The sequence below is a fragment of the Chaetura pelagica genome, unplaced genomic scaffold, assembly GCF_000747805.2.
Source record: "Chaetura pelagica isolate M959 unplaced genomic scaffold, ChaPel_1.0 scaffold74, whole genome shotgun sequence".
In the NCBI taxonomy this organism is placed as follows: Eukaryota; Metazoa; Chordata; class Aves; order Apodiformes; family Apodidae; genus Chaetura; species Chaetura pelagica.
The window spans coordinates 1,169,679-1,184,920 of NW_009952982.1; the positions used below are offsets into that span (position 1 = coordinate 1,169,679).

General features: G+C 40.4%; 1 protein-coding gene across 1 annotated transcript in view; it reads right to left on the reverse strand.

Moving 5' to 3' along the window:
- Nucleotides 1-1,353: 1,353 nt before the first annotated feature.
- PHRF1 (PHD and ring finger domains 1) overlaps nucleotides 1,354-15,242 on the reverse strand; it is a 29,848-nt gene continuing 15,959 nt past the window's right edge. Inside the window, exons 8-16 of the mRNA XM_009996441.1 lie at nucleotides 13,310-13,436; nucleotides 12,818-12,945; nucleotides 11,794-11,981; nucleotides 11,191-11,310; nucleotides 9,084-9,238; nucleotides 4,705-4,781; nucleotides 3,865-4,125; nucleotides 2,682-2,810; nucleotides 1,354-1,488 (exon numbers count right to left, since the gene is read on the reverse strand). Coding sequence (XP_009994743.1) covers nucleotides 1,354-1,488; nucleotides 2,682-2,810; nucleotides 3,865-4,125; nucleotides 4,705-4,781; nucleotides 9,084-9,238; nucleotides 11,191-11,310; nucleotides 11,794-11,981; nucleotides 12,818-12,945; nucleotides 13,310-13,436 — 1,320 coding nt within the window. The remainder of the gene's footprint in view (nucleotides 1,489-2,681; nucleotides 2,811-3,864; nucleotides 4,126-4,704; nucleotides 4,782-9,083; nucleotides 9,239-11,190; nucleotides 11,311-11,793; nucleotides 11,982-12,817; nucleotides 12,946-13,309; nucleotides 13,437-15,242) is intronic.

Consider the following 15,242-nt stretch of genomic DNA (forward strand, 5'->3'; position numbering starts at 1 on the left):
AAGACTAGCAACAAGGCTATCCACAAATAGGGCTGTTTCCAAGTGCATTTTAAAAGGTTAGGAAAGCCCTCACATAAAATCTGTTGTTGCCATCTAATCTAACAGGCCACATGCACTTGGTTCCTATTGAAAGAAGAGCCAGTTTCTAAGTTGCAACTTAGTGTTTTGTCTCTTTAGCTTTCCTCTCAAATGTCTTCTCCCTAACACTGTTCAATGGGGAATTATGCTTTTTGTCAGGTTCAAGGATGCTGAATATATTTGTGACTATTTCAGATGACCACTTAAAAGGTGGGTTGCTCTGCAATACATGTGGCCATGGAGTGCTTTTAAAGGAAGTAAGATGAAGTCAGTATGTGTGCTGGACTCCTTTGTTTCTTGTTAGGGAAATGAGTCCTCCTACAGAGGAGGAGGAACCATTACTTATCCAACTTCAGTCCTCTTCTAGAAACACAGTAGTCCTTACACAAGAGCCAAGTATTCAGGTTTATACAGAATAGTCAGAGCAAAAGGCAGCTGTATGACAAACAAATGACACCTGCTATGGGACAAAAATAATTCAAAATAACTTTATAAATTCTGTCACAGATCTGCTTTGTACATCAGTTCAACCTTGTCCCTCCAGCTTGTTCCTGAAAATTCACAAACCTTGCTTTTTGTTTCATTTTCTCCTGAAAGGCAGACACAAAACCAGCCATCAGTGCATTATTTACAGAAGTGCAACACAGTCTCCCACCCTGAAAAAACTTTTCACTAACAAGATACTCCCAAAGAATGTAAATAAACACCACAGCTTGAGCAGTGTTTCAGAAGTCAGTTTATAAAGGTTAGCTAATTTCTGCAGTCCCTTATGACAGAGCGAGTAAAGCTTCGCTCACCACCGAACAGGCCAAAAAGACAACATTTCAAGTATTAAATCAGAAGTTTCCAAAGACAATCCATATTTTGATAAACAAACACAAGGGAAACAGTATACAGCTTTCAATATGCTGTACATGAAAAGTGGTCTCCAGTTTCAAACTTATAGCAAGAAAAATATGATCAAAGTAACCCTGAAAACTAGCAATATAGGAGTCCCAAACATAAATCACTTCTGTGTTTCCCCTTCAAATCACTCTGCTGGTCTGATGCATTTGATTGTTATTTAGTTCTACATTTGTAGGTAATTTTAAAAAAACCCTCTAAATTCCCATATGGAAACAATTCAAAAGAAGGTTCTGCAAATAAGTCCTATTATAATCTTGCTTCTCCATACTTTATGTTCAATGAGATGCAACTGCAGATCTGTTATTCCACTGGCATAGTGTTTGCAGTCAGAATAAGTTAATTCCAAGTCATGCTGGCTGTGGCTTGCTTTCAGTTTTCTGCTTCATGTGTATCTGCATCATCAGATTTCTTATGTTTCCTCATATGTTTGTATTTTTCCACATATGCCTTCACCAGATTAGCTACCTTCATAGGGTTGATCTCTCCACTTTTGCTGTGGCAGATCTAGAGGGGATTAGAAAAGGCATTTGGTCAATTTACAGTATTACAGCAGTTCAGGCAGGCAACAGACAAATGACAGAGAAGCCCTAAGCTTTCCAGGGAAATTATTCCTGCATAGGCCCTCAAGTCTCATAGCAGGATACATAAATATAAAGCTCAACAAGGAAAAGAGTAGTATTTTACTTCAGGCATTCCAGAAATGGCCCAAGGCTTATCTCCTGACAGCCAACTGAATGAATAAGCATCTCTGAAAGGAAAATTATTCTTTTACTACAGGCTTTTCCACCCAGCCAGTTTTGCACAATAAATGGTAACCAAGGAAGTTTTGATTTCCCATTTTTCTGATGACTTTGAGGAAGTGATGCTGAGATTAAAAGAATCTGGCACTTTTGAGGGCCTGTTTTGAGATAAGGGAGAAAGATAACTTTACAAAGAACTTTATCAGTGTTCAGAGAAGAGTTCACAGTGACTTCATCAGCAATTCGTGTCCCTTAGATCTCCTACAAAACACACTTGAGGTTCATATGGGTCACATGGAGGATATGACATTGTAACCATTATCTCAGAAACTTTGATTTATGATGGAATTTCTCAGTGACAGCAAGAAATCAAAGCAGGGAGAGAATACAGCTCTCCAGGGTGTGATTTAACTGCCTTAATCACAAAAGCATTACTTGCTCTCACAAGACAACATATACCTGCTGATCAGGTCTTTTTTTAGCCACAATCTGGTAAGTACTAAAACTTGAGACAAAAGCCAACATCAATTAATCTGCAAGACCCTCTTCTAAAGTTCAGGGGCACCACAGATGCTCAAGGAATTAATGCACAAAGTATTTTCTCACTTTACCAGAAACAGCTTGGTGATTCTGGCTGAAGTTCTTAATGAGAGAGATCTGACCATTCTCACCCAAGGCATGTACCATGTCACATTTGAGCTCAGGCAGTTTATGCCTAGTAACATTCTGTACAACTGAAAATACAATCTTCTAAAAGGAACAGTCTGACAGCTCTCATCAATGGCACTACCCAGTGCTGCTTAAACTATTGCTATACCACAAGACTGCACAGTATGAGCAAAACATCTGCTACTCAGTAACAGCATGTAATTGCTGCAGCTGGAAGTGCAATCCAAAGTACTGCCACGTATTTTACAATCTGCACAGCTCCTTGTCTTCATTTCACTGTCACCTTACCTTTTGCACTGCTTTTCGAAGAATGTTCTTGTACTCCTCCTTTGTAATCTCCCTCTTCTGGTAAAAAGGTTTAATAGCAAGTTTCACTTCTTCCACAGCCCTTTCCTGCATGTGAAGCTTCTTCATGTACTGCACAGCAAAGAGACGTTCATTAGCCTGTGCTGTCTTGGGAATGGTTTCTGAATCTGCTTTTCTTAGAAATTCTCTAGCAGCGAAAATACTCATTTCATAATTTCAATAATCCAAATAGAAGCTAGCCTCAAAGTGATTTCATTTTCTGTAAATTGAAGTCTTGAAACACACCAGTTCACGCTACGATAAGCCCTTGTTTCATGTAACAATTATTCTATGTTTCAGAGAATGTGTTTTAAGGAAATGTCCACTTATGAATTTGGTCTCACTCCTTCCTTTGTAATAGCTCTGAAGTAAACATACATCCATCCAAATTCATCAGATGCAAAAAGTGATAGCTGCAAACAGCTTCTAAAATTGCAGAGTTGCCAATAAATTAGAGATTACAAATAATAATCTATCAAAACAAGTTAACAAAAACTGCTGTTCATAAATGGAGCTTTGGCAGGAGAAGTATCTTTTTTGTTTTGTGGTAGAAAGGAAAACAATTGGCTAAGAAGTTTCTGTTCTTGTGTTAACATCCACTATGCTTAGAGCAAATAAGTCTGTGCAGCAAACCCAAAATTCAGCAGCAATGGACTAGCACTGCAAAATCTTTAAAGTATTTTACCATGTCTGCATTTTCAGTGCTGATATGCAGCAAGAAACAGTCCTACAACCTAGGACTGTTAACAAAATTGACATTAATTTCAAAGCTGGAGAGGAATGGAGAAACCAGGTGTTTAAATAAATACGGACGTTCTGGCTTCTGGAAAGACCCTTTCCAAATATTCATGCAATTAAGTTTCAGAACTTTAAGAATTTATTTTAGATGCTTTAAACCCTCTCTGTTGTCTTATTGTGATGAAGCAATAGAAAGCCAAACCATCAAATGCAGTAAACCTCAAAAGAATTCAAAGAAAGTACTGCCTGCTGCTCCTGGGTTAGCATAATCAGTCACCAAAACCAACAGTTACAACAGGGGCTGGGAAAATACAGTACCCAAAATTTACAAGTTCCAATAAACAGCTCATGAATGTTATGCATTCGCTGCTTGATAACATTAACTCACTTCCTCATTTTTTATTTTATCCACTGGAGGTTTGGGTGCTTTGATCTTTTCTTCTGTTTTTCCAATGGAAGCAGACTGGATTCCCGGTTCAGATGCAGCAGCCAAGGTGCCCGGCTCTGGAATCAGGCTCTGTCCTGCCATGCAGCCAAGTGCTGGAAGACTACCCTGCATGATAAACTGAACGGTGGGCTGGCTGACAGGGGCACAGGGGGGAAGGCTTGAGGGCAGAGATGGCGTCAAAGGTATATTTTGACAGTACACCTATGAAACAGACAAAATTTTGTAAATGCTTGTACTTACAAGAGAGCATCAGATCGGGATTTGCAGAGCACCTTTTATCCACTCAAACAGGCAAGTAATTACTTGTTTAAACAAGGGAAGCTAACATCTCAGCCCTCAACTAAGGCTCTGCGCGCAAAGAGCTAGCACCAGCCCCACTCACCTTTTAACTGGCGACAGCACAGACTGATGGCACAGATAAATGCCACCAGGCCAAGTTTTACAGCCTGAGCACAATCAGGAAGAAGCTTACTGAAAGTTACTGCTGGAAACCAAAGCTGCATATGTAGAGCAGAATTAAAAGAGAATGTGCTGCTTCAACAGTAAGGATCACCTGAGAGATTTATTAGAGGACTGCTGAGGTGTACAGGCCATATGAAATGTAGCACACACAGAGGTAGGCAAACTCTGCCATGAGAAAAGGGTGTTGTGTGAGATGAGTTGGGATGCCTTCCATGAAACTTGGGTGCCAGAATAGGAACCAACCTGAAAGGAATCTAGATCAGGAAACATAGGCTCAGGAATCATATAATTGGTTGGAGGAGGCTCATTTAACTGCACCTGATTTAATGTTTGGTTCAAGTCCTCTGCTTTCCAGGCCCCTTCTTTTGCTCGCTGAAGTCTGTAAAATGGAATCCCTAGGTTCCCCAAGAGAAAGAAAAGAAAATATTTAAGAACAAAATAAACCTAATGCATCCAAGATTCAAAGCCAATTAGATAAAAAAAAAAGTTTTAAAAAAGGATCTAATAACAAAGCTATCTATTAAAGGATCTTGATTAGCAGTGATCAACATTTTAAAACTTCTGATAATAAAGGACTTACAGCCTTGAGCAGTTGCTTTTTACTGGGTTTCCTAAAAGGTAACCAGTGAGAATAACACAAGCAACTCTGTCAACACACATAGTACTAGGGTGCACAGGCAAACCTTCTAGCAGCTTTGTCTTAGCAGAGCTCACAGAAGCAAGCTACAGAGATTTGTCACACTCCTCGGTTCCAATAAATATTTAAAAACCCTGAAGGCAAAACAACCATTTTAGTTAACTGCAGAAACAGTGGAACACAGGCTGCCAGTTCAGAATCGAGGTTGCAATACATCCTTCCCAGTCGAACAAGCTGCCACTGGCTGCCCGAGCTGAGCACACATCTTTCTCTGATTCAGTAACACAACTCACCACATGATTTCAACAAGTGCAAAATGCCAGCTCTCAGGATTGGAAAAAACAAGATCACACCAGCTCAGATGACAGAGCTGTTATGCTCCAACCAGGTTTAGCCACCAAACCCCTAAGCATTAAACAGCCTGCTTCAACTGCTGCTTTGTTTTCCAAGAGACTTACTTGGACCTTTTCCAGCAGACAATGTACTGCTTTCTTCCTCTTGAAGATTCCAGGTAACTCTTTTCACTGGTGCTTTTGATTTCAACGAAGAACTCTGAGGTACCACTTCCAGTTGAGGCTTAGTGAAATTACCAGGTTTCTCATTTGACACAAGGCACTCATCTTTAACCTCCTTCACACAATCTGTTTGAATTGGTGCAGCCTCAGGCAAAACATGCATGGTAACTTCTTTCTTTGGGGGTGGTTCCATCAGAGATGGACATAATGCAGTATTTTCTATTTTAACTGTAATCTCAAGGTTTGTGTTGCTAGAGCTACCAAGCACTGCTGGATCACTACTGCTCATTAGTTCTATTTCAGCAAAAGAATCCACATTGTCAGTTGGAACACTACTGCTTGCGATCTCTGGCAGAGGGAATGCGGTTTCACTGGCCACTTCCTGATAGAGGGGCTCTACCTTTACAGTTTCTTGGGCCTCTCGAAGTTGAACCAGGGTCTCATGCTGTGTTTCCTGAAGTTTGACATCTGGCTGGATGGTTATGGAAAGCTCTTCTAGTACTAGCTCCTCCTTTGGCTCTTGTTTGAAGGAATGGGGTTGCCCCAGAAACCTGGACACATTTTCAAGTGGAGGCTTTTGATCCTTTATTATGGGAGGAGAAGGTGAGGTCTCTTTTGTCCTGTGTTTTCTTTCTTTAGAACAGGATCTTGATCTTGGCCTTTTTTCCTTTGATTTGCTACTTTTGTGTTCCCGAGATCGAGATGCAGATCGAGATCGAGACCTCCGCTTTCTCCTCTCCCGAGACCTGGATCTTGATCTCGTTCTGTCCCTTGACCTCAAGCTATCATACCTCTTATAGCTTTTGTCTCTCCTGTGTTTCTGTCTGCTAGTCCTCTCAGTGCTATTTGATCGGGAATGATCCCTTCGTCTTGATCTTGATCGAGACAGTCTTTTCTTTTTCCTATTTTCATAAAACTCAGAAGTACTTAAAGGACTTAAAGAATGTGACCTAGATTTCCTTCTCTCCCTAGACCGAGAAGTTTTTGCCTTTTTATACTTGGTTTTATCTTTAATTTTATTTTTTTTAGCTTGTTCATGACTGCTACAACCATCACTAGAAGACATCTTGCTTTTGGCTTTCATTGTATGTGTTTTACTATACTCTTCTCCACCTGACCAGGAGGTAGATCTTGAGCTTCGGTCCCTTGAGTGTGCTCTATCCGAAGACCCTGATCGGCATTTCTTATGCTCTTTGACAAGTGCCTTTTTCTTTTTCATCTTCTTCTTACTTTGGGAGCTGGAGTCTGAATAGGATCTAGAACGTGATCGCCTCTCTGTTTGTTCTGCCTTTTGGATTTTCTGCTGCCTATCATGCTTTGAGGGACTACCTGCTTCTAGTTTCACATTAATATTAGGTCTCATAAATTCTTCAGCATTAAAGAACACATTAGGGCCCTCTTTGCCTTCCTCCTTTAAACACTCTGCATTAAAAATCTGCTTAACAGCGGATGAAGCACAAGGACTGCTTGTAAAGTCTTCCTCATTCATATTGTCTCGTTCCTCTTTATCAGAGATCTGTTCTACAATCCTGCTTTCTACTGTCACATCATCACGAGACTCTGTGTTACTAGATGGTAAGTCAGAGTCAGCCCCAGATCCAAATATATTTTCTACCATGTAAGGTGTGAAACGACGGACAGTTTGAAATGTTTGTACTTTTGGATTTTCAATAGAAATAGTCCTGGTAATATTAGTTAGCGGGATCCCCACACCAAGCCTTTCAGGACTGCTGCTTGCTGAACTCGAATCCGATCCTGTTGGCTCAAAGGGATCATATATTTCACTTTTGACCCGCTTTTTCTTAACTGAGAAAAGAGGTGAAGGACTCTCTTTCTGTTGCACTTTGTCATCCACAGGGCAGAAGGTGTTACAAAAACCTGGGTTAGACAGTCTGCTGGGATGCCCTGTGTTTCCAGGAATATTGATTTTAAAACTCTCAAAAGAGCTTGAGCCTTTGTTCCTTGAAGTGCCCGGTAGTGATGAACTGCTAGACGTGTCTGTTTTGGTAGAAAAAGACACCTCACTTGTACGAGTTTGTTGCTGAGACTCCTTGGCATTTGACTTCTGACTTTCCACCTTGCTACCCTTTCCTGGCTGACGAGTGCTCTCTTTGCCAGTCAGCTGGGTTATACAGGAGCTGGGGATGTCACAGCTTTGGCTTCCTGTGGGTTCTGCCTCCACCTGCTTGCTGCTAGTTTCCTTTTTAATCTTTGGTATCCTGGGAAGCTCAAAGATGTCAATTCTCTTGGGGGGTGGTTTTAATGGCTGCCTCACAGTTACAGCTTTTGAGACAGAATTCAAATTACAGCTCAGTGGCTTTGAAGATAAGTCAGAGAGTGCAATTTTTTTAGAGTTTCCATTAAACCTGGGCATTTCATCTAACTTGGAGCCATGCCTCCTCAGAGTAGTTATACTCTGAGTCTGAACAGACCTGGGTGTCATTGAATACTGTGATTTTGCAGTTGCCTTTTCTGATGTAGTCTGTGCAGGGTTTACTGCAGGGTTAATCCTACTAAGTGAGGGTGAAGGTGATGAAAACAAGCTTGAGGAGGAGGGTCTGGTGACAGTATTTGGCCCCAAGGAAAATGAAGGTCCAGCAGTGGAGTTGCTTCCTGTGGTCCCTGAGTGCATTGTACTTGGTTGTGTGTTACGTCCTGAACCATCATCCACTCTCGAGTCATCCGCTGATTTTCTGTGAAGTGGAGCTATGGCATATAAGCAAACAAAATTTTTCAGTACATATCTGGATATTGTCTCCCAACATTAAGAGAAAAACCTAGGTAATTTTTTTAAGTTCCACTTAGGTTCGTGGACATACCACACAGTAACAAGGCAGTCCTTTTGGTCACGTCATCAAGGTTTAATGCCAGACAGATGCATCTTTGAGGTAAACACTAATATTTAAGAAATAAATTACTCTGTTCTGTAGACATCACCAGATTCATGTTTATTACCCTGTAGTCACTGATAAAAAGGACTGTAACATAGGACGTTACAGGTACTTATTTTAAGAAAAAAGCTCTAAGTTTCAATTTGACAATATTATTTCCCAATAATACCATGCCAAGGGAAGACACAGCTAAATATGCCAACGCATACTTTAGAGCTCTGCTTTTGCAAGGAAACTTCTTGTCAAGGTGCCCATGACAGCTCTTCCAACTCAAGTACAGTTCACAGGCATGGCACCAATGCATGACAAATGCCATAAGAACTGGGTACTAAGATATCTCTGCTCTATGTAGTCCTCATTTTATTTTTTTTTTAAACAAAGCATGAAACTACAGTGAAACTTTTTTGAAACAAGAAAACCAGCTATTAGACCAAAATCCTTCAGTAACATCTCAGCTCTGCAATTAAAACAGACACAAGTAACACTATTTCAGTACATACATAAGAATTTCATTAGGCAGACTATCAAATCTATCCTACACATTCAAACGTGCAGTAAGAGTATCCCTATGTTTTAAGTTATGCAGCCTGTAGGACTGGGCAGACATGGATGAAACAAAGAAACTAACTGCACTATGAAGTGCTGAACCCTTACCTGCTTTCTTTGCCGTCAGTGAACCATCTCTGTTGATGATCACATCTGAACTACTCATCATGAGAAAGCTCTGTCCAGACAGGATACTTCCCAGCAGATCTGGCACAGGGGCAGCTTCTACTTCTTGATCAAGATTCAAGGCAGGTACACTGCTTCTGCATGTTTCAGAAGGGGTATATTTCCTTTACTCTTACAGCACTTGTTCTACACACACATTACATTACATTAAAAAGAAACCAAAATCAAGGGCATAAACAGAAGTCAGCCAGGGAAGTTCATTTGTAGTTTTGGCTTCATTAACAGTCATTCAGTCCCCATCTCCCTCTGACAAACAGAAGCTAAAGCTTTTACTGACTTTCCACAGGAACACCACAGGATAGAAAAGCATGTAATCATACCAGAGACCTTCAGTAAGCAACTTCTTTTAATCTTATTTATGAATGGCGCTCACTGTGTTCTCTATCAAGATGAACTTTCTAGCGTATTTAAGATGCATTTTTGAAGCATAAAGCATTGTTCAGCACTTCAGAGATACTTCCATCCCAGCTGCCACTCCTCCCTCACCAAATCACAATCACAAATCTATTCCTGAGGCCTACACTATCTAAAAAGATTGATGCAGCCTGAATGAGCATTTTGCATCAGCCAGAATACACAGAGGTGCCTACTGATATGGTAGCAAGAGCATGGCATAGGAGGAATTACACAGAAAAACAACAGCAATGTCCCACACACAGGACAACACAAACACTCCCCTTTATGCATTACTCAGCCTTAGGAAAATGGTTTAAAAACAAGTTCTCTGTTCTTGAATACAGACTGGAAATGTTTGAGTCTTTTTGGTGTTGGTGAGTAGCTTTTTTTTTTTTTTTGCTTTTGTGTTGGTGAGATTTTGGGGTTTGTTTTGTTTAGGTTTTTAAACATCAAAAAAGGGACCAATAGACTCAGCTCTTTGAAGGAGCTACATGTCATTTCTGTATGACAACAAGGAAACTCTCCAAACATAAAACATACCAAAAACCTGTAATACAACAGAAAGACATAATGGGAAGGCTAAAAAAAATTGGCTTCCCAGGTCAGATGAGGAAACTTACTGTAGCACAGGCAAATAAAGACTTTACAAAAGGTACATTTCAGCTAAACAGTTCTGCCTTCTAAAAAATGTTCTACTCAAATAACTCTGATGATATGGAAAGCTTCCTGAAAGGCTTCCTTCAGGATTGAGATAAGACAGCTACAGAAATATTCCAAGTTATTATAGAAATATAATATTTTAATCCTAGAAACCAACATTTGCCACGGCTCAGATGCACTAGAGGGCAGTCACGTAAACCTCTCCCAACTTTAATATGAGCTCCCCCCAATTCTCCTTGTTCTTCAGTTCCCTCAGCCTTGTAGTTCTCTGTGACCCTGCTGGACTTGCCTTAGTCATTTTCCCTATCCCATTTCTTCTAATCATGCTCATGCTCCTTGTGTTCTACCCCTCTCTACTGTGTCCTACACCCCAGTCCTGAAAACCCACTGTGGTTGCCAGCGGGAGGCACCCAGCAATGGTCCCTGGCCCTAGCAGACACGGGCACACAATGTGCGCACACACACACTCATCTGTCAGACAGCAAAGCAATTGTTATATTGCAGGATAAAACAAAGTTTTCTCCCAATTTTCTGAGCTCCAACAAATGGCAGAGGATCTGAGTGAGGTGGGGACATCCTCTGGATGTGCAGTTAGATTCCAGGGATCTCTCAAATAAGAAGCAGTTTTTTAAAAGTTTAATGAGACTGGGATTTAAAACACATTAATGAGGTTACAAACAATCCCAAAACAGAAAGTAGGAAGAGCCAGATCAGGGTGGAAATACCAATTTGAAATTTTAGTGCAACAGTTAGAGCTTTATGAAATAATGTGTGTGCTCATCAATATAAAAAAATTATTGCATAATATGCTGTGGTTATTAATCTACACAAGCACAGGCATGCACACACACACACACGTTCAAAATACTGAGGGTCAGAAAAGACTTAAACCAGGGTGGTCACCAGTTCGCTCTTTTGTTAGAGTGATTAGACAATCAATAAAAATAAAATAAATAAATTGATGGATTTTTACCTGGGAAGTCCCACAGAAACAGGTCTAGCTACAGGACAGTGAGACCTTAGTGCTGACTGGGAGAGAACTCTCCTTTTGGTGCTCACTGGTGAATCTAGATTTGCTGGAACCTCTTCATTACTGTGGGTAAAACACACACACGAACCCTGAAATTGTATGAATGTCCTTCATGTCAAATAGATGAAGTGGATAATACTACTAGGACAGATATGGTTAAAACACATAATTTGTTTTATTATGATACATCAAAGATTTGTGCAATATACTTATTTTCTGGTACTACATAAATAGAACAGGGTAACTTAGCTAGCAGAGATTTATATGTAGAGTTTTTAAATATTAAAAGGGCAATTTCATTTTATGAAATTACCAAAAAGACATTCTGTGGAAAATTAAATTTAATCAACAATTATGTTTTAATGAACTCTCCCCAAAATCTGAAGCTTAAGAGTGAAACAAATTATGGCAGGGGAGAGGCCCCAGGCGTGGCTCCTCTAAGTAGCTACTAAAAGCTCCTGCATTCAGGTGGCCAAGGCTGGGTCGGTAGAAAAACAATAGATGCATGAAATTATCAGGTCTCTGATCATAACATCACAATCTTACCTTTCATAAGGATCCAACTCATATGGATCGCCAAACACAGACAGAGAAGCTGCACCAATATCTGATCTCATCAGGCCAAGTGAGGGCTCTGCTGGTTTGTAGATGGAAGGAAGTGAGGCCCCACGCAGAGGTTTACCAAGACCAAGCGTTCTTGCAATACGGGAACGAGCAGTAACCTCATTTTTCACCTGAGCAGATAGAGATTGGGTTGGCTGGTTGTCAGGGCATGCATGTACCCTGGATCTAAAGTCCCAAATTCTTCTCTAAGGCTAAGTACAGTCATCAGGTTACTACTATCAAAAGCAGACACAATGTGCATCAATTGTCTATATTTAAGGTATTTATTAAACTTCTAGCTATGGCCTACATGTCACTTCATACAGAGGCTACATATATCAGATTCAAGAGATCAGATACATTTCTAAAAATCTTTAATGTAATTCTAAATTGTCAATTCATTATTAAAAGCAAGAGTGACAGTTCTGGCTGTGGAATGTAAACTCTAGTTAAGGTAGCTGAGGACCAAAGTCAAGCTGGTGCACAGTATTCAGTATAGTTCACAGGAGAACACTATCCATAACTGAAAAGGATTTTGAGAGCCCTTATGGCTGATTAACTAGGTTTGCAACAACACAGACACAAACATCCACAGCCTATTAGAAGGAATAGGTGGTGGCAATTTTAAATGAGCTTGCATCAATACCGAGTAAACACTGCAGCTAAATGGCAAGGCATTACACAAAGTCTGCGGGAAATGCTTTACAGTGTCATCCCTGCAGTTCAGGCAAAGGGATTTGTAAGCAAACCCAGCAGGCATGCCTGGAAGTTGCCATTTGTTGCCACATACAGCATCTTTCTGGAGTATATGGGACACATCCTGCACATACTCCCACCAGAAAAAAAGTTATGTGATATTGTTATAAGACTATTTTTTTCCCATTGAATCCCATGTTACAACGCTTTTACAGATGGCTGAAACATGTCAGATACTGACACACTGGCAGAAACTCACATGTGATCTTACTCTCCTCTTTTTCCCCCTTTTCTTCTTTATCAGACACTTGCGTCTCTTCAGCTGTGTCCCTGAACTTTTCTTTCCAGAAGATGATTTTGCTGGAGTTCTTTTTTTGCCTCCTACTTTCTTCCTCCTACCTGATGGGACAAAAACACAACCAGGTATCTGGCTAAGCATGCAACGCATTTTACCCTGTACTCCCCTTTTCACTCCGCTCTCCCTCCAAGAGACCTACATGTACTGCAACAGTACAAAACAGCTGAGTAAAAAAAAGTGAAAACATTAGGATTTATTTAAAAGTACTTCTGGGCACTTCTGGGCCCAGACACTTCTGGGCAGAAGTAGTAAGGGGAAAGAAGAATATGCATGTGGTATACTTCTGTAGCTGCACAACTGTGGCAGCATACAGGTGATCTGGAGTATTTTATGTAATTCAGGTTTATTTTCCCAAAACTTTTATTCTTGCAGAAGGGAACCACAGAAGGTGTCTCCTGCTCTTACCTTTTTTTTTCTGCCTTGTAGGAGCCCGTGGTGTAAAAGGACGCTGGTACACGGCTGTGTTTAGGCCTGCTACAACTGCCTCAATTGTTTCATCCAGAAGCGAGGACATGAAGTACCTTGGCACATGCTATGTGGGGAATTAGAAGTTACACAATACACATATATAAAGGTCAGCAACAAGTTAGTTATAAAAGCCTTTGATGAAAAATGGATTTGCGATTTGAAAAAGTAACACTCGTCACCAAGCTGCCAGTAAAGCAATTATGCCACCTTTCTCACCTATTGGCTGTAATACTGAGGAGAACATGACCTTGCTCTTCAGCCTCCCTCAGTATTGTAAGTCATGGATAGCCTAACTCAGACTCTAAAGGAGAACAATCCCGAAGACTGACATTTCCTCAATTAAACAGGTCACTTAAGAACTTTTCCAAATCCACCTAACTGATCTCTGGGCTCACCACGAAGCAAAAAGCAATGAGAAAAGACTGAAAACTCTACATAGTACAGGTCCCACACTTTAAACTCCTCATTCTTTAGGTCAGATCTACCTAATCTTGTGAAACGTGTCCAAAGGCAGCTTTCAAACACACACATCAGAGAACTCATCTAAATGGCAGGCATGATTCCCCCTTGAGAGCATCACTTCAACGCAATAATCATGGGCTGCTTCTACAAGGTTCACATTAGCCTTCCTCTATATATTTAAGGGTCAACCACACTTAAAAGAAACAAATTTGAAGCATATGGGTTCTGAACCACTAGCCTCAGAATGTGAACTCAAAGCCTCCTCGCAAGGAAAACACAGCATAGGCCTGTTCCTTCCTGTGGTTGGAAAGACATTAAGAGCAGGCTTCACTGAACAGCTGAAGTTGGCCACGTCCACACCAACCATACTTCTAAAATGTCATAGAATCACAGTATGGTTTAGGTTGGAAAGGACCTCTAAAAATCAACTAGTCCAACCCCCCTGCCATCTTCCCTACCCCTTCTTCTTTCCTCAAGCAACTCAATGCATCAAGAACTGATAGAGTTTTGTATGAGCATAGCAGATGTGAAGATGCCATGTGATGGTACAATTATTCCCTATACTTTCTGCTAAAGCATATGCATCAGATCCTTGTACATTTACAAAATGCACATGTGGCACAAACACTAGAGAAGAATGACTTTAGAGTACCCTTCAGTGGCAAATAAGCTTAAATCTGCAATATGCTTGAAAATAGGATACTCCAACAGAAATATATGCTTCACTTCATCTTACTATGAAAGTAATTTCACCAGGCTTCTCTGTTAGCTTCCAAACTATTTTGCTGAGATATTTTTATTAGAATGCCATTGTTTAAAGTATCATGGGTACCTATAAATACTCCATAAGGTTCTCTGATTTGGAGAACAGGATGGAGTAAGGAAAGCCCTGAACATTATCTTAAACATTTACTTTTCTCAAAGGACTTAAAATAGTGCATTTAGTTAATCACCACCACTAGTTTAGGCACCTATGGAACAACAGATGTATTACAAAACAAACTGTCTCCCCGAGTAATAAAGCTTTCTGGGGATCTGAAATCAGCATCTCTCTATGCTTTGAGGACAACTCCTTAACCAATTGAATGAAGCTTCAGTCAACTCAAGGTATGAGCCAGAATAAAATGCACTTTGAGTCAAAGACAAAGGGAATAAATAAGTAATAGTGCCTTTCTAGGTATAGTGTGTAATGACCTCTGCAGATTGAGAAGTGGAGGTAGCTTCCTGAATGGGAAGCACTGGGCTCCCAGGCTTGCACTACTATGCAGCAGTGAAGTCCCCAGCCACCACATCTCTCATCTACACACTATTTCTAAAATAACAGGTAGGGAAATAAAGAAAAACACAGCCTTTCACCTCAAAACATACTCTTTTACAGTTACTTTTTCCCACATACAGGCCTGACAAC